This window comes from Belonocnema kinseyi, chromosome 4 (genome assembly GCF_010883055.1).
Source record: "Belonocnema kinseyi isolate 2016_QV_RU_SX_M_011 chromosome 4, B_treatae_v1, whole genome shotgun sequence".
Classification (NCBI taxonomy): Eukaryota; Metazoa; Arthropoda; class Insecta; order Hymenoptera; family Cynipidae; genus Belonocnema; species Belonocnema kinseyi.
The window spans coordinates 46,628,045-46,650,375 of NC_046660.1; the positions used below are offsets into that span (position 1 = coordinate 46,628,045).

The 22,331-nt window shown below is 23.4% G+C and overlaps 1 protein-coding gene across 2 annotated transcripts in view; it reads left to right on the forward strand.

Moving 5' to 3' along the window:
* The window catches only part of LOC117171206 (KICSTOR complex protein SZT2-like), a 132,777-nt gene that overhangs the window by 41,541 nt on the left and 68,905 nt on the right, over positions 1-22,331 (forward strand). For both annotated transcript variants that reach the window (XM_033358289.1, XM_033358290.1), the window contains exons 9-10: positions 757-953; positions 4,453-4,616. In XM_033358289.1, coding sequence (XP_033214180.1) covers positions 757-953; positions 4,453-4,616 — 361 coding nt within the window. The remainder of the gene's footprint in view (positions 1-756; positions 954-4,452; positions 4,617-22,331) is intronic.

Here is a 22,331-nt window from a genome sequence, read left to right on the forward strand (position 1 = left end):
AGATTTCGAACAAAAAATTATCAGCTTTTTAAACTTGAAAAAAAAAATTATATTTTTTTTCAAGATTCTTAGGAAAATTGAAAATGGCTTTATTTTGAAAAATTAATTTGAAGAATGTATTTAAAAAGATTTTATAAATTTCCAAAAATGAAGCTGTAAGATTTCAAGCAAATATTTATATTTTAAAGGATTACAAAAAAATTAGGAAGAATTTGAATCATTAAAAAGAATTTAAAAAAAATTTCAAAATTAAAAAAATGTAAAAGAACATTTAGATATTTGAAGAGTTTGAAATAAAATTTCGAAGCATTTTATGGATTTTTAAATTATTTAAAATAAAATTAATTTAACTTTCAATTTAATAAGTGTTCAGCTTATAATAAAAATTTAATCGGTCAATTTTTAATATTTCTGTCTTTAAATTGCTTAAAATGATTTTTGCTCAGTTTTTATTACTTTAAATGGAGAAATTTTTAGCTTTAGAGTTTACATTTTTTAATTTCATTGACCGTGAAAAATTTTTTCGAACCGGGAAAAACCCGAGAATTTTTATTCTGCCAATAAAATAGCAACTATGTTTAGTGAAAAGAATGTATTCCCCTATTCTGTGAATTCTGATACAGGTACAATATTATCTTTATTGCAAATGGCGTATAATGATTTAAAATTAAATATAAAAAGCACGCTTCAATTATTGAACCATAATTGTAATATTATATTTCATTAAATTTAATTATAAAAATTACCTTTTTTCAGAATTCGTCTTTCTGAGGGATTCAATTTTGCCTATTCCGCAGCAGGTATTATAAATATGGTACGAGAAGTGCAAATGCGAGGACCAGAAAATGATTCTTTACTGTATCCATGTACTATTCAGTACATTTTATTTCCACCGCATGTGGTTATAAATCCGGCAATAGAACAGGATACTGGATCTGAGGATACAGACGAAGGCAGGTTTTTATTTTAAAAACCAATTATCCTAATTATTGAAACGTATTTTATCTCTATAAATATTTTTAGCAGAAAACTATTTTTAGTTTGTTTTAGTCACTTTTTAATTAAACATTTTTTTTTTAAGTTTAGTTGACACACTTTCATAAATTTTCGCAGTATTTTGCTGTGATTTCGAAAAAAAGTCAAACGAAAGACACTATTTTGTAATAATTGTCGTTTAATGTCATTATTCTTTACTTCAGCTTGAAAAATATTTTTTTCATTTTTTTTCCTCACAAATTCGCGAATTTTACTATTTCTTATGAATGAATAAAGTAGTTCATCTTTCAAAAAACTTTTGGAATTGACAACAAGAGCTAAATTGTCAATAAAAAATGTATCATTTGATATGTTAAGCAAGACAATATTTTTATTTTAAATAAAAAATAGTCGAAACAACGAATATTTAACCAAAAAGATAAACATTCTACAAAACAGATGAGATTTTGAAAAAATACTTCAGACTTTAACCAATAAGACGAATTTTTAACATAAAAGATTAATTTTTTACCAAAAAAGCTAGAATATAAACAAAATACATACATTTTTAAACGAATATTTTAATTTTTAAATAAATGATTGAATTTTGTACAAGAAAAGTCGAGTTTTCATCAAAAACCATAATTTTTTAACGAAATAATTGAATTTTTTACCAGAAGATATGAATTTTCAACAAGATACACACATTTTTAAGCAAATAGTTAGATTTTAAAGCAGCAAGGTTAGTTTCCTGCCATAAAATACAAATATTCAATAAAATACATAAATTTGGAACCACATAATTAAATTATTAATAAAGAAGATTAATTTTCGACTACAGAAGACGAATTCTTTATAAAATGCATACATTTTTAAACAAAATAGTTAAATTTTCCACCAAGAAGATTAATTTTCAACAAAATACATAAATTTCTAACTAAATAATTGAATTTTCAACAGAGAAGATTAATTTTCTGTCAGAAAAAACTAATTCTGAACAAAATACATACATCTTTAACCAAATAGTTCAATTTTCAACCAAGAAGAATAATTTCCTGCCAGAAAATATCAATGTTTAAAAAATAAATAAATTTTGCAGCACAAAATTAAATTATTAATAAAGAAGGTTAATTTTCTACCAGAAAATACGAGTTCTCAATAAAATACATACATTTTTAACCAAATAGTTCAATTTTCTTCCAAGAAGATTAATTTTTAACAAAATTCATCAATTTCTAACTAAATAATTGAATTTTTAACAAAGAAAATTAATTTTTTGTCAGAAAAGACTCGTTTTCAACAAAAAAATATATTGTTTACCAAATAGTGGTATTTTCTATCAGAACTGAAGACTTTTCAATAAAATACCTAACTATTCAAAAAATAATTTAATTTTTCACCACGAAGAATAATTTTCCAACAGAAAATAATTATTCTCTGTAAAAGACATACATTTTCAACCGGATAAATGAATTTTCTACCAGAAAAGGTAATTTTTCGTAAAAATACATACATTTTTATCAAAATTAATTATTTTTTTACCAAAAAAGTTGGAAAATAAACAAAACACATCAACAATTAACCAAGTATTTAAATTTTCAACTAAATAGTTGAATTTTGTACCAAAAAAGTCGAGTTTTCATCAAAAAACATAATTTTTTTACAAACTTATTGAAATTTTTACCCAGAAGATTAATTTTTTATAACAAAATACGAATTTTCAACAAAATACATACATTTTTAACCAAATATTTCAATTTTCAACCAAGAAGATAATTTTCTGCCAAAAAATATGAATATTCAACAAAATACATAATTTTTAAACCACATAATTAAATTATTAACAAAAAAGATTAATTTTCGACCAGAAAAGAGGAATTTTCAATAGAATACATACATTTTTAACCAAATAGTTGAATTTTTCTATCAGAACAGAAGAATTTTCAACAAAATACCTAACGCTCTAAACAAATAATGTAATTTTTCACCACGAAGATTAATTTTCCAACAAAAAAGAATTATTCTCAGTAAAATGCATACATTTTTAACCAAATAGTTGAATTTTCTACCAGAAAAGGTACATTTTCGTAAAAATACATATTTTTAACCAAAAAAAATTATGTTTTGACCAAGAAGATTAAGTTTTTACAAAAAAATAAGAATTTTCAACAAAATACATAGATTTTTACCAAAAAATTTAATTTTCAGCAAAGAAGATTAATTTTCTGAAAAGACGAATGTTCAACAAAATATATAAATTTTAATCCAAATAACTGAATTTTAACCGAAAATGGTGTATTAAAATTTTACCAACAAAAAGGAATTTTCAACAAAATACTTAAATCATCAAGTGAAACAGACTAATTTTCACAAATACAGTTCCATTTAAAAAAAATATATATTTTTTCTATAAAAAAGACGAATTCACAACAATAAATAAATATTTTATAAAAAAAAGTGAAATTTTCTACGAAATTTTTGAATTTTCTAACCAGACCAACAAATTTTCTTCAAAACAGTTCAATTTTCTACAAAAAAAGTTAATTTTCAACAACAAAATTAATGGTCAATAGAAACAGATTAATAAATTTTTGATAAAATAGTCAAATTTTCTACCAAATTGTTCAATTTTCTAACAAATAAAAATGAATTTTCTATAAAAAAAAGTGAATTCTGAACAAAAAAATTAATGTTCAATTGAAACAGATTCATTTTTAACCAGACAGTTGCATTTTTAATCCAAAATGTTTTAAGTTCTACAGAAAGCGATCAATTCTGAAATTAAAAACATGAATTTTCTATAAAACCCTTGAATTTCCAGCAAGACAGTTAAATTTTCATTTAAAAAAAATTTTAAGAGAAAGAAAAACAATTTTTAATTAAAATATGAATCTTCAACCAAAAAAATGAATTTTTAAGAACATGGTTTGCAACGAAATAGTTAAATTTGTTAGTTCAAAAAGAATAATAATTTTAATTACATTGTTGAATTTTTAACCCAAAAATACAAATTTTCAACGAAAGAGTCCCATTTTAAACCAAGAAGTATGACTTTAAACAAAATTGTTGGATTTTCAACATTATAAAATAACTCTGAACCAAATAATAAAGTTAGTAATCAAAAAAGATGAATTCTTAAAAGAGGGGAAGAGGGAAAAGCTAAAGCGCGCAATAAAAAAATAGGAATCATGATAATTTAGACTAAATAATAAAATTTTAAATATTTAAAAATAAAGTTAATTTTTCATTGCACACTCTTTTATTTTGAAAAATACACTTTTAAATTTGGACCAAAAATAAGTTTAATATTTGAAAATTTTCATGAGATTATTTTGGCACAGTTTTTGTTTTTAATTTTGGACGCTATTTTCACTCTTTTTAATCTCTGAAGTGAGTCTTAGGTCTGACTATGATTTCAGAAATATCAATTTTCCAATTTAATATTTCATTTTTATTTAAAAAAATTATTTTCCGCAGGTACAGGGGACGGAGAAGGTGGTACGGAAGATTGCGAAAGTTCTGGGGATTTTGAAATCGTCACGGAAATTTGGGTCGAGCCACAATGTGGCCACGTGCAAATTCCTCCGCATCACAAAGCTGCGTACATGAATTCTCTGCAGTATCATCAATTACCAGACGCTGTGAGTAAACACTTTTTCATTTATTTCTTTATTTTCCGATTGGTGATTGTCTTTTTTATTTCTTTCTCTTTCGCTCATTTTGACACTTATTTCTGACAAATCGGTCAGATTAATTTAACAAAAATGGTTCCATACTTCTCTCGACAAAAACTGGAAAGATCCAATGATTTTTTTTCTTCACAAATTTTATTGTAAGCAGCTGTTTGTCAATAGTGCGCAGTGTGGTACCGGAAAATGACCGTGAATTTTATGAAACCGGGAAAACCCGGGAAATGATAGTGAATTTATTTCTTGACTAGGAATTTCACAAATTTTTAGAACAGAAAAAACTTTCCAAGTTTGATTTCAACAGTTTTTAAAAATAATTACTTTAATTTTTTTCTTTTTCAATTATGATATAATTCAGTTTACAATGTGTATTTCGAAAACATTTCACTTACAAATTTTCCATTTTGCATTTCAATTTTTCTACGTAAATACATTTTTCTTTAAAGAATTTAAAAATTCAGTCTTAAAGATTGTATTAATTAAAAATCAGAAGCGTTTGGACTTGAAGATTTTTGGAAAAAAAAAACATTTTTAGTTTATCAAGTGTGAATATAAATTAATTTATGATTTTAAAAATTGAACTTTTCTTTAAGTATTAAAAAGGGAACAAAAAACGATTTGACAAAAAGATTTTAAATCAGTTCAAAATTTAAGATTTTCGAGATATTAACGTTAAAAAATCAAATTGTTTAAATTGAACAATCTTAGTAGTCAAGCAAATGTAAACGCCCGATGTAAACTTTATAAACTATTTTTAATTTTATAATACCTTCAAAATAATGTATTCGTAATTAAAGGATTTTATTAAATTAAAAATATTGTTTTAGTCTAAAATTTGAAAATTTTAAAGTTTAATTTATTAATTGAAAACAATAACAATTGAAAAAATGCAATTTACAAGTAAAATTGTTGAATTTGTATGTATAATAAATACTGCAAACCTATAATACCTAGAAAAAATTTGACTAAGTTGAAAAGATATTTAGAAGGTCTGAAAAGATTCAAAATTAATTAAAATTTTGAAATGATTTGGAATAATTTAAACGAATTTTCTAAGAATTTGAAAAAAAATTTAGAAGCTTTTAAATAATTATGAAAGTCTTCAAAATATTAAAAAAAATTTTCTCCAGATTCCTAGCAAAATCGAAAATGATTTTTTTTTGAAAAATGTATTTTAAGAGAATATTCAAAAAAAATAGTGGTCAAAAATAAACCTGGAAGATTTTAAGGAAATATTTTTTATCTTGCAGGATGTGAATAAAATTTTTCTGGGAAGAATTCGAATCATTTTAAAAGATGTTTAGAAGTTCTAAAGAAAATTTCAAAAATAATTTAAAATTTCAATAAAATTAAAACAACATGTAGATGCTTCAAGATTTTGAAATAAAATTTTGAAGCTTCTTAAGGATCTTCAAACTATTTAAAATAAATCGTTTAATTTGTAATATTTCTGACTTAAGATTACTTAAATGATTTGCAGCTCAGTTTTTATTACTTAAAATGGGAAAAATTTTAGCTTTAGAGTTCAAATTTTTTAATTTCATTGACCATGAAAAATGTTTGTGAATCGGGGATTTTATAAACTCAGGGAATTAAAATATACACTTCGTGAATTCCGAATTTAAAAGTGTGCAGCCTAAAATCAAAAAGTGTACAAAAAAAATGAGTTAAAAATTTGTTGAAGCAACATTTCCTGTTTCCTAAAAAAAATGAACTTCAGTGTTTTTTTTTTCTTTGGTAGAAAGTTCATTATTTTCATTTGAAAAGTCTACTATTAAATTGCTGGTTAAGAATTAATATTTTTCACTTGAAAATTTTATTATTTCGTTAAAAACTTAATCATTTTGATTAAAATTCGACAATTTTCTTTAAAATCCGTCATTTCTGTTTGTAAATTCAAATTTTTGGTTGAGAATTAATTTTTTTGGTTTGTAAATGCAACTGATGGTTAAAAGTTAATCTTTTTCGGTTAAAAATGAACTTTTTTTATCATTTTTATGTTAATAACTTTTTGTCTACTGGTCTCGAATCAATATATTTCTTTTAATATTGATTTTTATTTCTAAGTTATGAAAAATTGACTACATGAAATGAAGCTTTTTGTTAAAAATTCACATTACGGGTTCGAAATTCGACTGTTTTTTAGAAAAATCGTGTTTTCGGTTTGAAAATTTAACAAATTTGTAGAAAATTGAACTATTAGATCGAAAATTGACCTGTTTTATTAAAAATGTGTTTGTCTAGTTAAGGATTTATAACAGTTAAAAATTCGTCTCTTATGTTAAAAATTGAGCTCTTTCATTGAAACTTTGCTTTTTTGTGGTTGAGAATTATTCTTTTGAACTAAAAATTTAACTTCCATGTTTTGTTAAAAATGTATATTTTTTAGTTTTTCATTCAACTATTTGGTTGAAAATTCTTTTTTAGCATAATTTTTTTTAAATGCAACTCTCTGGTTGAAAATTCATCGGCTTTCGTTGACAATTGAAGTATTTTGTTGAAAAATTATCTTCTTTGTTTAGTTTACAATTGTTAATTTTTTGTTGAAAATTCATCGTTTTTGGTTGAAGATTCCACTTTTTTAAAAGTTGAATTCGTTTTTTTTTTCTTAATAAATTAATTTCTATAACTAGATATTCAAATATTTCTTTGAAAATACAAATGCTTCTTAAAATATAACATTTTTGTTAAAAATTCAATTGTTTTGTAGATAATTCATCTTTTTGGTTAAAAATTTCTAAACAATTTGGTACAAAATTCAGTTCAATTCAAATTTCTGGTTAAAAACTTATCTTTTTTAGTTTAAAAGTTCAAGTGTTTGGTTGAAAATCTACGTATTTTGTTAAGAATTCGTCTTTTTGGGTAGAAAATTAACTTTTGTAATTGAAAATTAATTTTTGTAATTGAAAATTAATTTTTGTAATTGAAAATTAATATATTTTTTGAAAAATGTATGTATATTCTTTAATATGCATCCTCATTGGTAGCGAATTAATCTTCTTCGTTTATAATTCAAATATTTAGTTAAAAATTTATGTATTTTGTTGAGGACTCTTCTTTTTTAGATTAAAATTTAATTCGTCTTTTTGATTTAAAAATTCATCTGTTTTTGGTATAAATTTGATCTTTTTTTGGTAAAACATGCAACTGTTTGGTTAAAAATTAATGAGCTTTAGTTCTGTATTCAAGTATTTATTTGTTGAAATTTGTCTTCATTGATTAAGTACAATTGTTTTTCATAAAAAATTAAAATATTTTTTTTATTAAAATATCAACAATTACATTTTCTGTTGACAATTAGTATGTACAAGTTGAAAATGCAACATTTTTTTAATTAAAGTTGAACTTTTTTGAAAGTTAAATTGTTTTGTTTTTTCTTCTTAAAAATTAATTTACTTAACTGAAAATTTAAGTTTTTGTCCAAAAATGCAACTGTTTGGTGAAAAATAAAATTTTTGTCGAAAATTTAACTGTTTTGTAGGAAATTCAACTTTTTTTGTTGTTGAAAAAAGGCATTTTTTATAGAAAATTAATTTTATTTCAATTAAAATTTAACTATATCGTTTTTGGTTAAAAACTGGTATTTTTTATTCAAAAATTCAATTTTTTGTTTGGAAATTAATCTAATTGGTTTCAAATGTATGTATTTTGTCGAAAATTCGCTTTTTTAGTATAAAATTAATCTTCTTTGTTAAAAATTCAACTTTTTGGTTGAAAAATTCAATTATTTGGTTAAGCAATAAACTGTTCTGTAGAAAGCTTGTCTTTTTGTTTTGAAAATTCAACATTTTTTATGAAATTTATTTTCTTTGTTGACTAAAAATCGTTCTTGGTTAAAAATGCAACTATCATTGAAAATTGATCTGGATCTTTTTTACTAATATATATCTTCAGATATCCATACTAGGTAACCATTTTGTTGAAAAGTCGTCTTTTTGGTTCAATTCAAATTTTTTTGATTAAAAATGAAAATTATTTGTTGGTTAACATATAAAATATTAAATTTTTTGTTGAAAATTTAACTACTTGGTTGAAAGTTGAAATTATGTTTTTATTTATGAGTAACAGTAAGATTTTACCAAACCATCGATCTCGCCAAATCGTCGACATTAGTTTTGGATGGCCTCTGAGTAAATGCAGAAAAAAAATATTCCGCAAAAATAACGTAAGATAGTAGGGTAGGGGGGGGGGGATTTCAAAACTTACGGTTATTTGATGGATAATTATTTTTTCCATATTTTTAAATAAATAGGTTCAAAAAAGACTCTAGAAAGCATTTCTACAGCTCTTTTGAACTGCGTTATCTTGGGCCAACCTGATAATATGTGTAATCAGTAACACACAAAGTTCTTCTGACCAACGGATTTCTGAAGTGGTTTATTTTGTCAGGTATGCTTATCTCTATGCAAACACTGGACGAAGATATTGAAGATTTTCAAGCTTGTGCAGTCTACAACGCATAGCCGGCTTATTCTAAAATCCAGTTTACTTTGAAACTAAACCTTTGATTCCTATTTTTATTATCCGCTAATAAATTATTTAATTCGTTATATTAGAAAATTCAAATTTGAATCAATAGCAATGTAATTATTCGACCGCAGGGGAAAAATATTTTCGTATAACTATTTATTTTTTAAGTATATTTGTTTTCAAGTTTATATAAATATAATTTTTCTAAGATTCTTGTGAAAGTTCAGAAAGATTCTTGAAGATTTCAGATATGTCAAGTGGAGATTTCAACGAGCAAGTTCATTTTCAACCAAATAGTTGAATTTTCGACCAAAAAGATGAGTTCTGAAGGGAAATTTTAATATTCGATATTTAACCTAAAAAATGTTTTTATTTTAAATAAAAAAAATTTGACTTGATCCAAAAAAGTCGAATTTCCAAAAAAATAGTTGAATCCTCAACATAAATAGAATAATTTTCCACTAAACAGTTGTATTGTCTTAAGAAGCATTGCAATTTTTTCGATTAATTCAAAAGTTTATAATGTGTTTAGAATTTTTGGAAATCTTTTGAAATTCAAATTATGTATTAATCTTTTCAAAACTTTTAAACCTTTTAATCTTAAAATCTTCCAGATCAAATTAAAAAATCATTTGAAATTCAGAAATGTTGAAATGTTGAATTTGAAGTTTTGAATTCTTTTCAAATTTTCTTTAAAAATTAAGTTTTTCAGATTAAAAAATCATTTGAAATTCAGAAAATTTTTCGTCCACTTTCATGCTTTTAAAATTCTTTAAAAAAAACTTTTAAATTTTATTCCAAAATCTTTAAAAATCTCCCTTTTTTAAAATGATTTTTTAAATCTTTTATTCAACCAAAAAAGATTTTTGACGAAAAACAGTCAGCCAAATCGATGAATTTTCAAATTATATGATGAATCCTCAACAAAAATAGAAAAATTATCAAAGAAAATTATAAATTTTCAACCAAGAAAAATTAATTTTACCAAGAAAGGCCTTAGTTGATATTTTTATTAAAAAATATTTTAACTTTAAATTTAAAAAAAATTAATTCGTCTAACAAAGGCGAATTTTCAACCAAAAAATATTATTCAGTCAAGAACCGAAAAAAAGTTTCCCCCAAATTTTAATTTTAGATGAACAATAATTTTTAATACCAATTTTGAAAAACTATTTGTTTTTTAAGTTTATTAGTTTTTAAGTTTATATTTATTTAATTTTGCTAAGAATCTTGAGAAAATTCAAAAAGATTTTTAAAGATTTTAGATGTGTCAAGACAAAATTTCAACAAAAAATTTAATTTTCAATCAAATAGATGAATTTCCAATCAAATAAGGTGAATTCTCAACGAAAAAATGTAATATATAATTGATATTTCGATCAAAAAAATTTTACTTTTAAATAAAAAACAGTTGATTTTATTAATAAATGGCGATTTTTCAATAAAAATAGTTGAATTCTCAACCAAAAAAGATGAATTTTCACTAGTTGCATTTTTTAAAATGTATTTGTACATTTATTTTGAAGATTATATAAATATAGTTTTCCTAAGATTCTTGAGAAAATTAAAAACAATTTTGGAATATTTCAGATGTTCAGTACATCTGAAATATTAAAAAATTTTAGGAAACAATCGAATGGGTTTAAAGAAAATTTGGGACTTTCAGAAGTTTGAAATAAATTGAAAATTTTTTAATAAATTTTCGAAAATATTTCAGATGTTTTAAAATATAGTTAATTTTGTCAAAACTTTTTAGATTTTAATATATTTTAAACTGATTCGAATCATTTCTAAAATTTTGAAAAATATTTTAAAATAAAAAAAATTGCCCCTAAATCTTCTAGATTTTTAAATTTCTTTTTAAATTTTCTTTAAAAGTTCATTTTTTTAAAACCAACAGTTATTAAACCTTTTCCCAGGAATCTTAAGAAAAGTTTTTTTTCTTGAAGCCTTTCAAACTTCTTAAAAAACTTTGAAATTCATTTTTGACATCAAATGTTCACATATTTTAATAATTTTTGAAATCTTACCAATTTTAAATTTATTTTTAAATATTTTTCAAACTTACAAACCTTCTAAATATTTTAAAATTGTTCGAATTTAAACAAAAAAATTCTGGAATAATGAACAAATTTCCGTAAAAAGTTCCACATTCTGTTTTGAAACTTTTTGAATTTCTTTTGAAATATTTTAAAATATTTTCCTAAAATTAATGATTAAAAATCACAAATCAGATTGAATTTTCTCTGGAATTACAATTTTTTTTTTATTATCGTGAAAATTCATTTTAATTAAAAAGCTTCAAAATTTTGTTTCGAAAGCTTCAATAATCATAATTTTATAATCTTGCAAATTTGAAATTTTTTGCATTAAAGTGGTCGACATGTTTTTTTTAGAAATTTCGGAAAATCATTTGAAATGTTTTGAATTCTTTTTCAATTTTCTTTAAAAATAAATTTTAATTAATAAAGAATCAGTTTAAATTTTCACAGGAATCTTAAAAAAAAAATTTATTCTCTTGAAACCTTTCAAGTTCTTAAAAATCTCATTTTGTCGAAAACTTCTAAATATCTTTTAAAATAATTCAGTTTTCGTAATTTTCTTAAAACCCTGCAAAATTAAAACAACTGTCTTAAAATCTTCCAGATTCTTTTTCAACATTTGCAAATATTAAAAACTTAGAACTAATCTCTTTAAATAAAACTTAAATCATTAAAAAAATTTCCAGAAATCTTATTTTCGGTACCGGTAATATTTTTGCACATAATTTTATTTTTCTCATCTCTTTAAAAGTGTGAAAAAGTTCACAAATTATAGTTTGGTAAAAAAGTAGCAAGAAAATAATTATTTCCGAATATTAAAAAAGCATTTAAAATTGAAATTTTTTCTTACATTAAAAATGCTTAGAAACATTCAGAAGTAAATTTTATTATGAAATAAAACTACTTATTTGGAAATGTTTATTTACAAAATTTATGTAATAGAAAAATTGTAATCTTTATTGATAGACAAATAAACTGTAAACAGATACTAAAAGTCATATTCACGCAGTTTCGCAATCAATTAGGTTTTCAACAACAATGAGTTCGAGATTTTCGAGAATTTCGTTTCACCTATTTTTCTTCATACTAGCTTCACCAAATACGCGCTAAGTTTCACTGTTTGAGAGTAAAAATAATTTCTGATGCAAATAAAAAATTTTCATTAACTACTTATTTTTTATATTTTAGTTTCATACATAATTCATACGTAAATAGAAAAAGATTTAAATTTTAATTAAAAAACAGTCGAATTTAGCCCAAACAACAAATTTTCAATAAAACAGTCGAATCATTAATCAAGAAAAGATAAATTTTAACCAATTGCATTTTGAACCAGAAAAGATCAAATCTTTTGTACAAAAAAAATTGCTACAAAAATATTAAATTTTTTAACCTGGAAATATTAGTTTTTAACAAACAATTAACAATTAACAATTTTCAACTAAATAGATACATTTTATATCAAGAAGATTAATGTTTAATATAGTACATTTTTAACTAAAGAGATGATTTTTGAACCAAAATGATGAATCTTCAACCAAAAAAGCCGGATTCTGAACGAAAAATGTAATAGTTGATGATTGAACTAAAAAATATCTTAAATTATAATTGAAAAAGAGTTGGATTCATCCAAAAAGACGAATTTTCAACAAAATAATTGAATACCCAGCCAATAAGATTTTGATTTTAAACCAGATATTTGCGATTTTAATTTAAAAAGAGGAAATTTCTACCAAAAGAGACGAATTCTTCAAAATTTTGCAGTACGTAATTTAGAAAAATTAGGCAAATTATAGTTTGAAGGAAAAAATCATTTTTAATACATAATAAAAATTTCGTATAACTATAAATAATTTGGTACTTTAATTTATTTATTTTCTTCAAGGTTACATAAATATAAATTTTCCTAGGTATCTCGAGAAAATTTAAAAATATTTTTTAAAGATTTAGGAAGTATCGAAGTAGTATTTAGAAAAATTTCAAGTTGTTCGTTTATTTCACCTGATCTCGCCAACATTTTTCGTAGTTTAAAAGATATTAAACACTTTTTGACGCTTAGAAAAAGATTTAAGAATATTTTATAAATATTCGGAACTCTTTTAAAGTTTAAAAATATCTTTAATGTCTTCAAAATTCCAAAAAATTTCAAACATTATTTAAACTGACTCGAATTATTCCTTAAATTGTCTTTAAATGAAGAATTACGTTAAATATTCTCAGGAATCTTGAGAAAAATTTTGCATTATCTTTAAACCTTTTAAAATTTTATTTCAAATTTTTTAAAGTGTTCATTTTGTTTCAAATGTGTTGCAAATTTGTATTATTTTTGAAATTTTTTAAAACTTCTAAATGTCTTTTAAAATTATTTGAATTTTTTATAAAATGTTTTTAAAATTCTGTTATATCAACAACCTGGCCTTGAAATCTTTCAGTTTCTTTTTTTATTATTTTGAAAATGTTTCGGAATATTTTTAAATCTTTTTAAATATTCTACTGAAATAAATATTTTCAAATAAAAAAATCGTATAAAATTTTCCAATAAATATTATGAAATTTTGTTTATTTATTTGAAACCTTATAAAAAAGCTTAGAAAGCTCCTAAACTTTTGTTTCGAAATATTAAAAAATCTACATTTTATTTTAAATCAAATTATTTTTGTATCTTCCCAAAATTTCTAAATATTTCTGGAACCTATTTAATTTTTTATTAATTTGGTAATCTTGCGAAATATAGTCTTTTGCAATTTTTAAAATACTTTCTTTAAATTAATTTTTTAAATAAATAAAAATTACTTTCAATTTTCCCCGGAATCAAAAGGCAAAAATTTAATTTTGTTAAAATTGTCAAAATACTTAAAAAGCTTCCAAATTTTATTTCCAAATCATTTAAAATTTGTTACTTTAATGTTTCGGTTACCGGTACCGACAATTTTTTCAACGTTACCAACAGTGTAATGGCAAAATGTTGAGAACGGAATTTTTTCCCAATATTAAAAAATAATTACAAAAATTTCTTTCTTCAATAATGTTCAGAAACATTCATAAATAATTTTTATCATCAAATAGAATTCCTCATTTTGAAATTATGATTTACAAATTTCGAAAAAATTCAAAAGAACAAACTGAAAACTGCAATGTCAGCATCAATCAATCATCATCAGTTTGGTTTCACTTTTTTTAGATAGGATAGGATACTAATCTTTGTTGAAATTTTTAAACGAATTTTAAGTAAATTCCAAATATAAACGTTTATAAAATCTAAATATAAGTTGAAAAAAATTAAAATGTAATATCATTTAATCAGAATAAATATATGTAACTTCTGCTTATTTTTGAAAATAATTTGAAGGTGACTTAGAGTATTTTGGATTCATTTAAACATGAAAGAAGGAAACTTATTGTTAATTTTGTTACAGTAAATAAATAATGTCAGAAGACAATTATTTGCTGGAAATGTGGAGCGGAAGTTCCACTTTAGATAATAGGAGTTACAAGAGAAGTATGTTTCTAAACTGAACTGTGTCATAAGATTAAAAAGTGTTCGAATTCGATAGCGGTAATTGAAATAGGTTTAAGGAATTTTAAAAAAGTGGCTGTTTCCAAAAAACACTCGATTAGATACGATATAGATTTGATCGACGTCAGTATAACACCAAAGACTTTATCTTTTATCTTTTAAATCAGAGAGATAGAAATGTGTTTTTATAAATCTGAAATTCGTTGTTCTCTAATATGAGCGAATCAAAATGCTTGAGAGTAATAAGTAAATTAGTATATAATAAACTGAAGAAAAAAAATCTTTATTGCCGTAATAATGTAATATTTTTATTGCTGAAATAAATTATATTGTTCACATGACTTATACAATCAACTAAATAATTACTGCTAACACAATTCGGTTTAAACAATGTCATAATTGGGTCATATCTTCAGTCTTATCATGCGACCATTGTCCAAGCTCAATAACTTCGATAATATCGATATTGGCACATTTGGATTTTCCATAACTTCTCGAAAATTAGATATCTAAATATATTTGTATTCTTTTAAATTAAGGATAAGATTCATCATTGAAGTGAATTAAATATTCTACTTTTTATCTTTAAAAATTGTAATTAAATTAAATTTTAATTAAGAAATTCTAGATTCTAAATATCCATAATTTTGAAGTGATAGAATTAATTATTCATAACGGCACTGTTCTTTTATGATTTAAAAATTTTTATCGCGATGCTTATCTGAAACATTAATTTTAGTCTCCAAACATGTAAGCGGCAGTTTAATTGAAATTTTTAAAAAGATTCTTGCTCAGTATATACATTAATAATTAACAGAATTAATTAATTCCGAATAGAGATAATTTTTTTAAACATCAGATCGTCATGCGCGCACCAATGTCTTTTTTTTATCTAAAGAGGGCTACAATTTTAATTGCGAATAATCATGAATTTCTAAATAATCTGATTTTTTCTAAATAGGATCAGTATTTGAATTGGTTTAAAAACTGTTCATTTTTCTTATAATAAATATATTTTCTGCCTTTGAATAATATTTAAAATATTTGAAATATTATACAATAAATAAATGGTTATTTCTGTTTCTATTGTAATTGTAAATTAACAAAGTTTTGTAAAGTTTAAAGATTTTTAGTTAAAAAGGGGTCATTACATCTTTATCTCAACCAAAAATAAAGTAATTAAATTTGCAGTTGAAAAAACTGATTGAAAAAACAAACGAATTTCCTATTAAATGGTTGAATTTTCAACCATAGAGATGGATCTTCAAATAAAAAATTAATTTTTGACAAAGAAGTTTAACTTTCATCAAAGTATTTGAATTTTCAATTAATAAGATTAATTATCTGCTAAAAATTATAAACTTATAATACAATACATACATTTTCAACCAAATTGATCAATTTTCAACCAAAAATTGAATGATTAAATTTTCATTTAAAAAAAGAATCCATTTTAAATCAAGTTGTTGAATTTTTAACCAAAAATAGAATACATAAATTTTCAGTTAAAACAAGTAAATAATGAGTTTTTGATAAAATAGTTGAATTTTCATTTAAGAAGATTAATTTTTTCACCAAAAAAGACGAAATTACAATAAAATACATCAAACTTCAACCGTATTGTTGAATTTTCAACTAAAAGCGATCCATTTTCAACTAAAAATAGAATAATTCAATTTTCAGGTCAAAAAATTATTTTAAAAAAACAACTAATTTTCAACAAAATACATAGTTACATTTTTTAAAACAAAAAGTTGAATTTTTAATAACAACAAAAAGTCATTTTAATCCAAAAACTTTTTTATCGTCAAAGATAATCTTTCTATCCAAATAGACGAATTTTCATACAAAAATTGAGAATAAAATTAAAATTATCATCTACCTGAGAATGTAAATTTTCAACAATAAAATTAATATTCAACAACGAATCATCAATTTTGAACTAAAAAGGATGCATTTTCTACCATAAAAGATAAATTTTGAATCCAAGAGGGCGAATTTTCTATGCAAAAATAGAATGTTTAACAAAACAAATGGATTTTCGTGCCAACAATGAATTTTGAATCCAACAGGACGAAACAAAATAGTTGAATTTTTTACTTGGAAAAACGAATTTTTAATAAGACAATTGAATTGACAAAGTGAAAAGTAGAATTTTCAACAAAAAATATCATTTTCAACAAATAAATATGAAATTTCAACCAAATGTTTAAATAAAAAAAAACAATTATTTTTTAATCAAACAATTGATTTTGTATGCTAAAAAGACGAACTTTTTTTTAGAAGAAAGCTGAATTCTTAACAAAAAAGCTTATTTTTAACTAGAGATAGATGAATTTTCTACAAAATAGTTAAATGTTTAACCACCTAGTTGAACTTTCTAGCCAAAAGATGAATTTTTTAGAAGAAAGTTCAATTTTTAACAAAAAAGCCTATTTTGTTGCAAAATAATTAATTTTTTAACCATATATTTGATTGTTTAACCTACAAAGACGAATTTTCTAGAAGACATTGAATTTGTTAACCTTTAAAATTGAATTATTCAGTTTCAAAATTTCGTTTTCAATCTTAAATCAGAATTATTGGATTGAAAACTTATTTTTTCTTTGACCGAAAATTTAACTATTTTTCTGAAAATCTGATTTTTTTGCTTAAGAATTTAACTTTTAACGGAAAATTCAGCTATTCTATTTTGTGTTGCAATGTTATCTTTTTTGGATTAAAAATGAACTACTTGGTTTAAAATTTGTATTTTCCATTTAAAAATTGAACTTTTTTTTTCATTGATGTAATTTTTGGAAAAATTCACCTTTTTTGTAGAAAATTAATCTCATTGGTTGAAAATCCTTTTTTTTTTGGTATAAAATTCAACTATTCCAGTTAAAGATTTATCATTTTAGTTAAAATGTGGTTGAAAATTGACCTTTTCTAGTTCAAAATTTAACAATTTAGATGAAATTTTTTTTTATTTAAAGTTCATTTATTTCGTTGAAAATTCACGTATGTTGTTAAAAGATAACTTTTTTCTTTGAAAGGTAATCTCATTGTTTCAAAATTCTTTTTTTTTTTTAATTGAAAATTTTAATTTTTTTAGTGGAACATTCATTTTTTGGTTGAACATTTAATTATTTAATTTTTGTTTTACAAATTGTCTTATTTAGAAAATCCGTATTTTTTTGTTCAACATTGATTTTCTTATCTTAAAAGTTAATTATTTAAGTTTTGAATGACAATTTATCTTTTTTAGTAAAAATGATTTATTTGTTTATTGTTAAAAGTTCCACTATTTCAGTTCAACATTCATTGTTTTAGTTCAAAACTCTTTTTTTTTGTCAAAAAATTCAACTATTTCAGTTGAGGATTCATCATTTTGTTTGAAAATTTATCAGTTAAAATGCAAATGATTTTTTTTACTGAAAATGTAACTATTCTATTTTTGGTTGAAAATCGAGTTTTTCAATTCAAAATTCAACTATTTCGTTAATATTCGTGTAGCTTTTTGAAAAATTGTATTTTTGGTAGAAAATTAATATTTTTGTTTAAAAAATAGTATTATTGCTTAAAAATACATCTCTTTGATTAAAAATTCAAGTATTTCAGTTAAACATTCATAATTTTATTTGAAAACTCATTTATTTTGCAACTTGTTGCTCTGTTGTATTAATAAATGTAGAGAATGATCGTCATGATTAAAAATAAATGTTTGCGTTTTGCGACAAATATGAATGTTACTTTTTGTAGACATGGAAAATTGAAAAACTTGACCGGGAAAAAACAGGAATTTGAAATTAACCGCTGCATTGCCACCCTAATGATGCATAATAAATTTGGAAACTGTACACACTTTCCAAGTCAATTATTTTAAGAAATACGAAATATTTCAATGAAAAATTATCCCTGGAAAAAGTTGAAAATTTAAACAGTTTAAACTTTTAATTTTAATAACCGGAAAAATGGTCGTGACTCGGGATTTTTTTTCCGATGATAAAAGTGTTACTTTGTTCTAAAAATATAGGATTTATTCTTTAAAAAATGTTTCCTCTCTCCAGCTTTCCTTGATGCAATTCTTTATCGGCCAAAGAGCGAAGGTTGTAAAAGGATTAAATGTTTTTTTTTTTAAATCAGATTCTACTCTTTTCTTCACTGAAGTTGAATTTAGGCGTTGACGTCTGCATTGTCTATCAGAGAATCGTTATCAAGCTATCATTATCGGGGTGGGGCTCTGGTATCGATGAAGGACTTAGGATGGGGTTTCCTATCAGTTGCCTCAGGTATATATAGGGCCCAGGTGTATTCGGGGCCCGCTAGTGATTTTCTTACCTTTTTTCGTGGAGGTTCTCTCAGTTCTGAAGCTTTCTTCATTCCCACCTTCCGGATCGCTCATTACTTCCCAGTGCTTCTTCCGGATCGTTCAGTTTTCCATTATTTCCTGGATCATCGTCATTAGACTTTTGTGGCAGGCAAATTAGTTGTTTTTCAACCTTTTTTTTAAATCAGGTGACACTGTGTTCGTAAAATCGTGTTATGTAAGGTGTGATTTTATTCAGACCGAGAAAAGGCTCAGATAAGAAGATCCATCGAGTTTGATTGCAGGCGGTAGTGTTGATAAGAAATTGCTAGTGGAATGAGCTACAGGATCTTTCGTTGAAAAAAGTGGCTAGTTTTATTTTTAAGGAATTGAAAAAAGAAGGTAAAGTCGATTTAGATCTTTAGAATCTTTTTTAAATATAATAAATTTTTACCACTGATAATTTTTTTTTTTTAATCAGATTGAAGTCGATGAATTTGAAGTTAAATTTTGAACTCTCGCTCGTAAGTTTTTCATTCAATAAATTTTAATAGTTACTTTTAAAATTTTAATTAAGATTTTTTAAAGAGAAAAAATAATATATTTCAATTTCATATTGCATCAGTTTCTCGTGATTGTTGGAAAATAATCTGATGTGGATTCTTATCTTCTTTCTTCAAACAGTATATTAAGACTCTGCAAGTCTTTTATTTTACTAGGGTTTTACGAACACACGTTGTTGCCCTGTTTAAACATTTTTAAGTAAAAAAAACCTCATTTCACTTTTTAAATGAATTATTCAACCTTGTCCATTTTAAAAACTCGTTTAAATTTTCCTGATTTGCAAAATAAAAGAAATTAGATAACTCAAATCAGTTTAAAAGCAGGTAGCTCATGTGGTCCTGATCTCTTAAGAAAATTCAAATAAAGTATTGTAATTAATTGACTGAAAAGAAAAGATAAAAATATCGTTTAAAAAGTGAATAATCTTGAGTTTGGATATTTAAAAACGAGTTCGTATTCCAATTGACGAAATTGAAAAATTAAAAATAAATTTTCAACTCTGTCAGTTAATTATGAAAAATTTCCAGAAGTCTCTTCAATTCTGGATTCCGATTTTTCTTGGGGTGGATAAAAAAAGTTTTTGGATCTGCAGCCGACTAATCTTGAGTTGGAAGAGAGGATCTCGACAGTGAGCAAACGCGCTCTGGGAACTTGCCAGATCTAACTCTTCCAGCTCAAGATTAATTGGAAAACTTTCGCCTTCCTTCGTCCTTCATCGATCTTCGTCGCCAGGAAGTCAGAAATTTACGAAAAATCAGCTAATGGAATTTTTGAAAGAAAAAATAGCAAAAAATAAAAGGGTGTCGAGGTTCAAGTGGAGTAGTGGTCTCTGCGCTTAGAATTTTAAAAGTGAGATTCAACTCCTCCAACTTATTCCCGAGGCCCTAAACGACTGTGCCATTTCTGTGTCTCACGTCATGTAATTATCGACAGCTTATCGGAGATTCGTCAAATAAAACTTTGATCATGAAGGAAAGATTAGAATCTTATAGCTAATCAACAGCCAAGGTGTATTTTTGTTCCGATTGGAATGAAATGGAAAAAAATTGGGATTATCAGGATGTGATAACAACTGATCAAGATTTAGATGATAAGTTACGATATTGCGGAATCTATTTTTGTTAAGTTAATCTACATCGAAAAATATCACATTTATTATTAATTGTGTATGTATGTCTTATCCATAAAAAATTGATGTTAGCAAATATCTCGAAAATACTGGATATTGTCGAAAACCTAATTGGTTTGTGTATCTATTAAAAAAGATTACGAATTTCTACATAATCAATTTTTTCAATCAAAATTTCAAAATACATAATTTTATTTTTATGAGAATAAAATTTCCGAAAACAATTTCAAGGATTTAGGTTTTATTTTGAAAAATTAATTTTAAGTTTTGAAGATTTAAAAATATATCGAAAAAGAATATGGAAGAGTTGAAGACCATTTTTTTGAAAACGGAATTTTTTTCAAAAGATATCTAAAAGTTTGAAATGTCCTAAAAAGATTCGAAAATAATTGAAATCTTGAGAAGATTAAACAAAAAAATGTAAATTTTGGAAGATGTTGAAGAATATGTATAAGTTTTTAAAGAATTAACTATTTTTTAAGAAAATAAAATTTTCCTAATATTCATAAGAAAATGTCAAATGATTTTTTATTTTTAAAAATTAAATTTCTAGAGAAAACTTAAAAATATCGCAAAAAATTTCTAAACATTTACTATAATTTCTAAAAGAATGTGGAAGATTTCAAAACAAAATTGTGCAATTTTTTCAAATATGTAAATTTTGAAGCGATTCAAATTTCATTTAAAACTTGTAAAATTTTGTTTTAAATATAGACTTTTTGAGATTTCGAAAAAGAGTAGTCATATAAGAATTTTTTTAAAGAACTTTTGAACTTTTTAAAAATGTTGAAAGGTTTCAAGAGAATGAAAAAACAATTCTTTAGATTCCTAGGGAAATTTTTAATAATTGTATTTTTTGAAAAAAATTAATTATTAAAAAGGTTTCGAAGTTCTTCAAAGATTGTTAAAAAACCTTTAATTTAAAGGTTTGAAAAATTGTAGAAAAAATTTAGATTCCATAATATTTCGAACAAATATTTTTTATAAGAATTATAAAAGGGCTCAAGAGAAAGAAAAAAATTTCAAGATAGTATCTGGAAGATTTTAAGGTTATTTTTTATATTATTTATATTTATATTTATATTTTTATATTATTTATATTAATTTCGAAAGATATTTTTAAAATTTTAGAAGTGTTGAAAAGATTTTTTTAAATTGTTCATATGAAGATTTCAATAAATTAAAAAAAAGAAGCTTTTCAAGAATTTAAAGAAATAAGAGAAAATTTCGACGAAATTATTATTTTTATTTTTTGAACAATTTGAATACATTTAAAAAAGAAACTTTAAAAGGTCTAGAAGTGTTGAAAAGATTTTAAAACTAAATTTTATTTGAAGATTTCAGAAAATGTAAAAAAAAGCTTTTCAAGTATCTGGAAAGTTTTCAAGAGAATCAAAGATATTTCTTTAATTTATAGGAAAATTAAAAATGATTTTTTAATTTCAAAAATTAATTTCCATTGAATATTTAAAAAAATTATAAAGGAATTACTTGAATTTTTCCTAATATTTTGAAAATCTTGTAAAATAAAATAAATTTCTTTCAAAGTTTCTAAATTCGAAAAATTTGAAAACGTTTCCAAGATTTTCAAAAATAAATCTGGTAGATTTTGCGCCATTTTTTTTTTAATTTTATGAAACGTTCGAATAATTTTAAA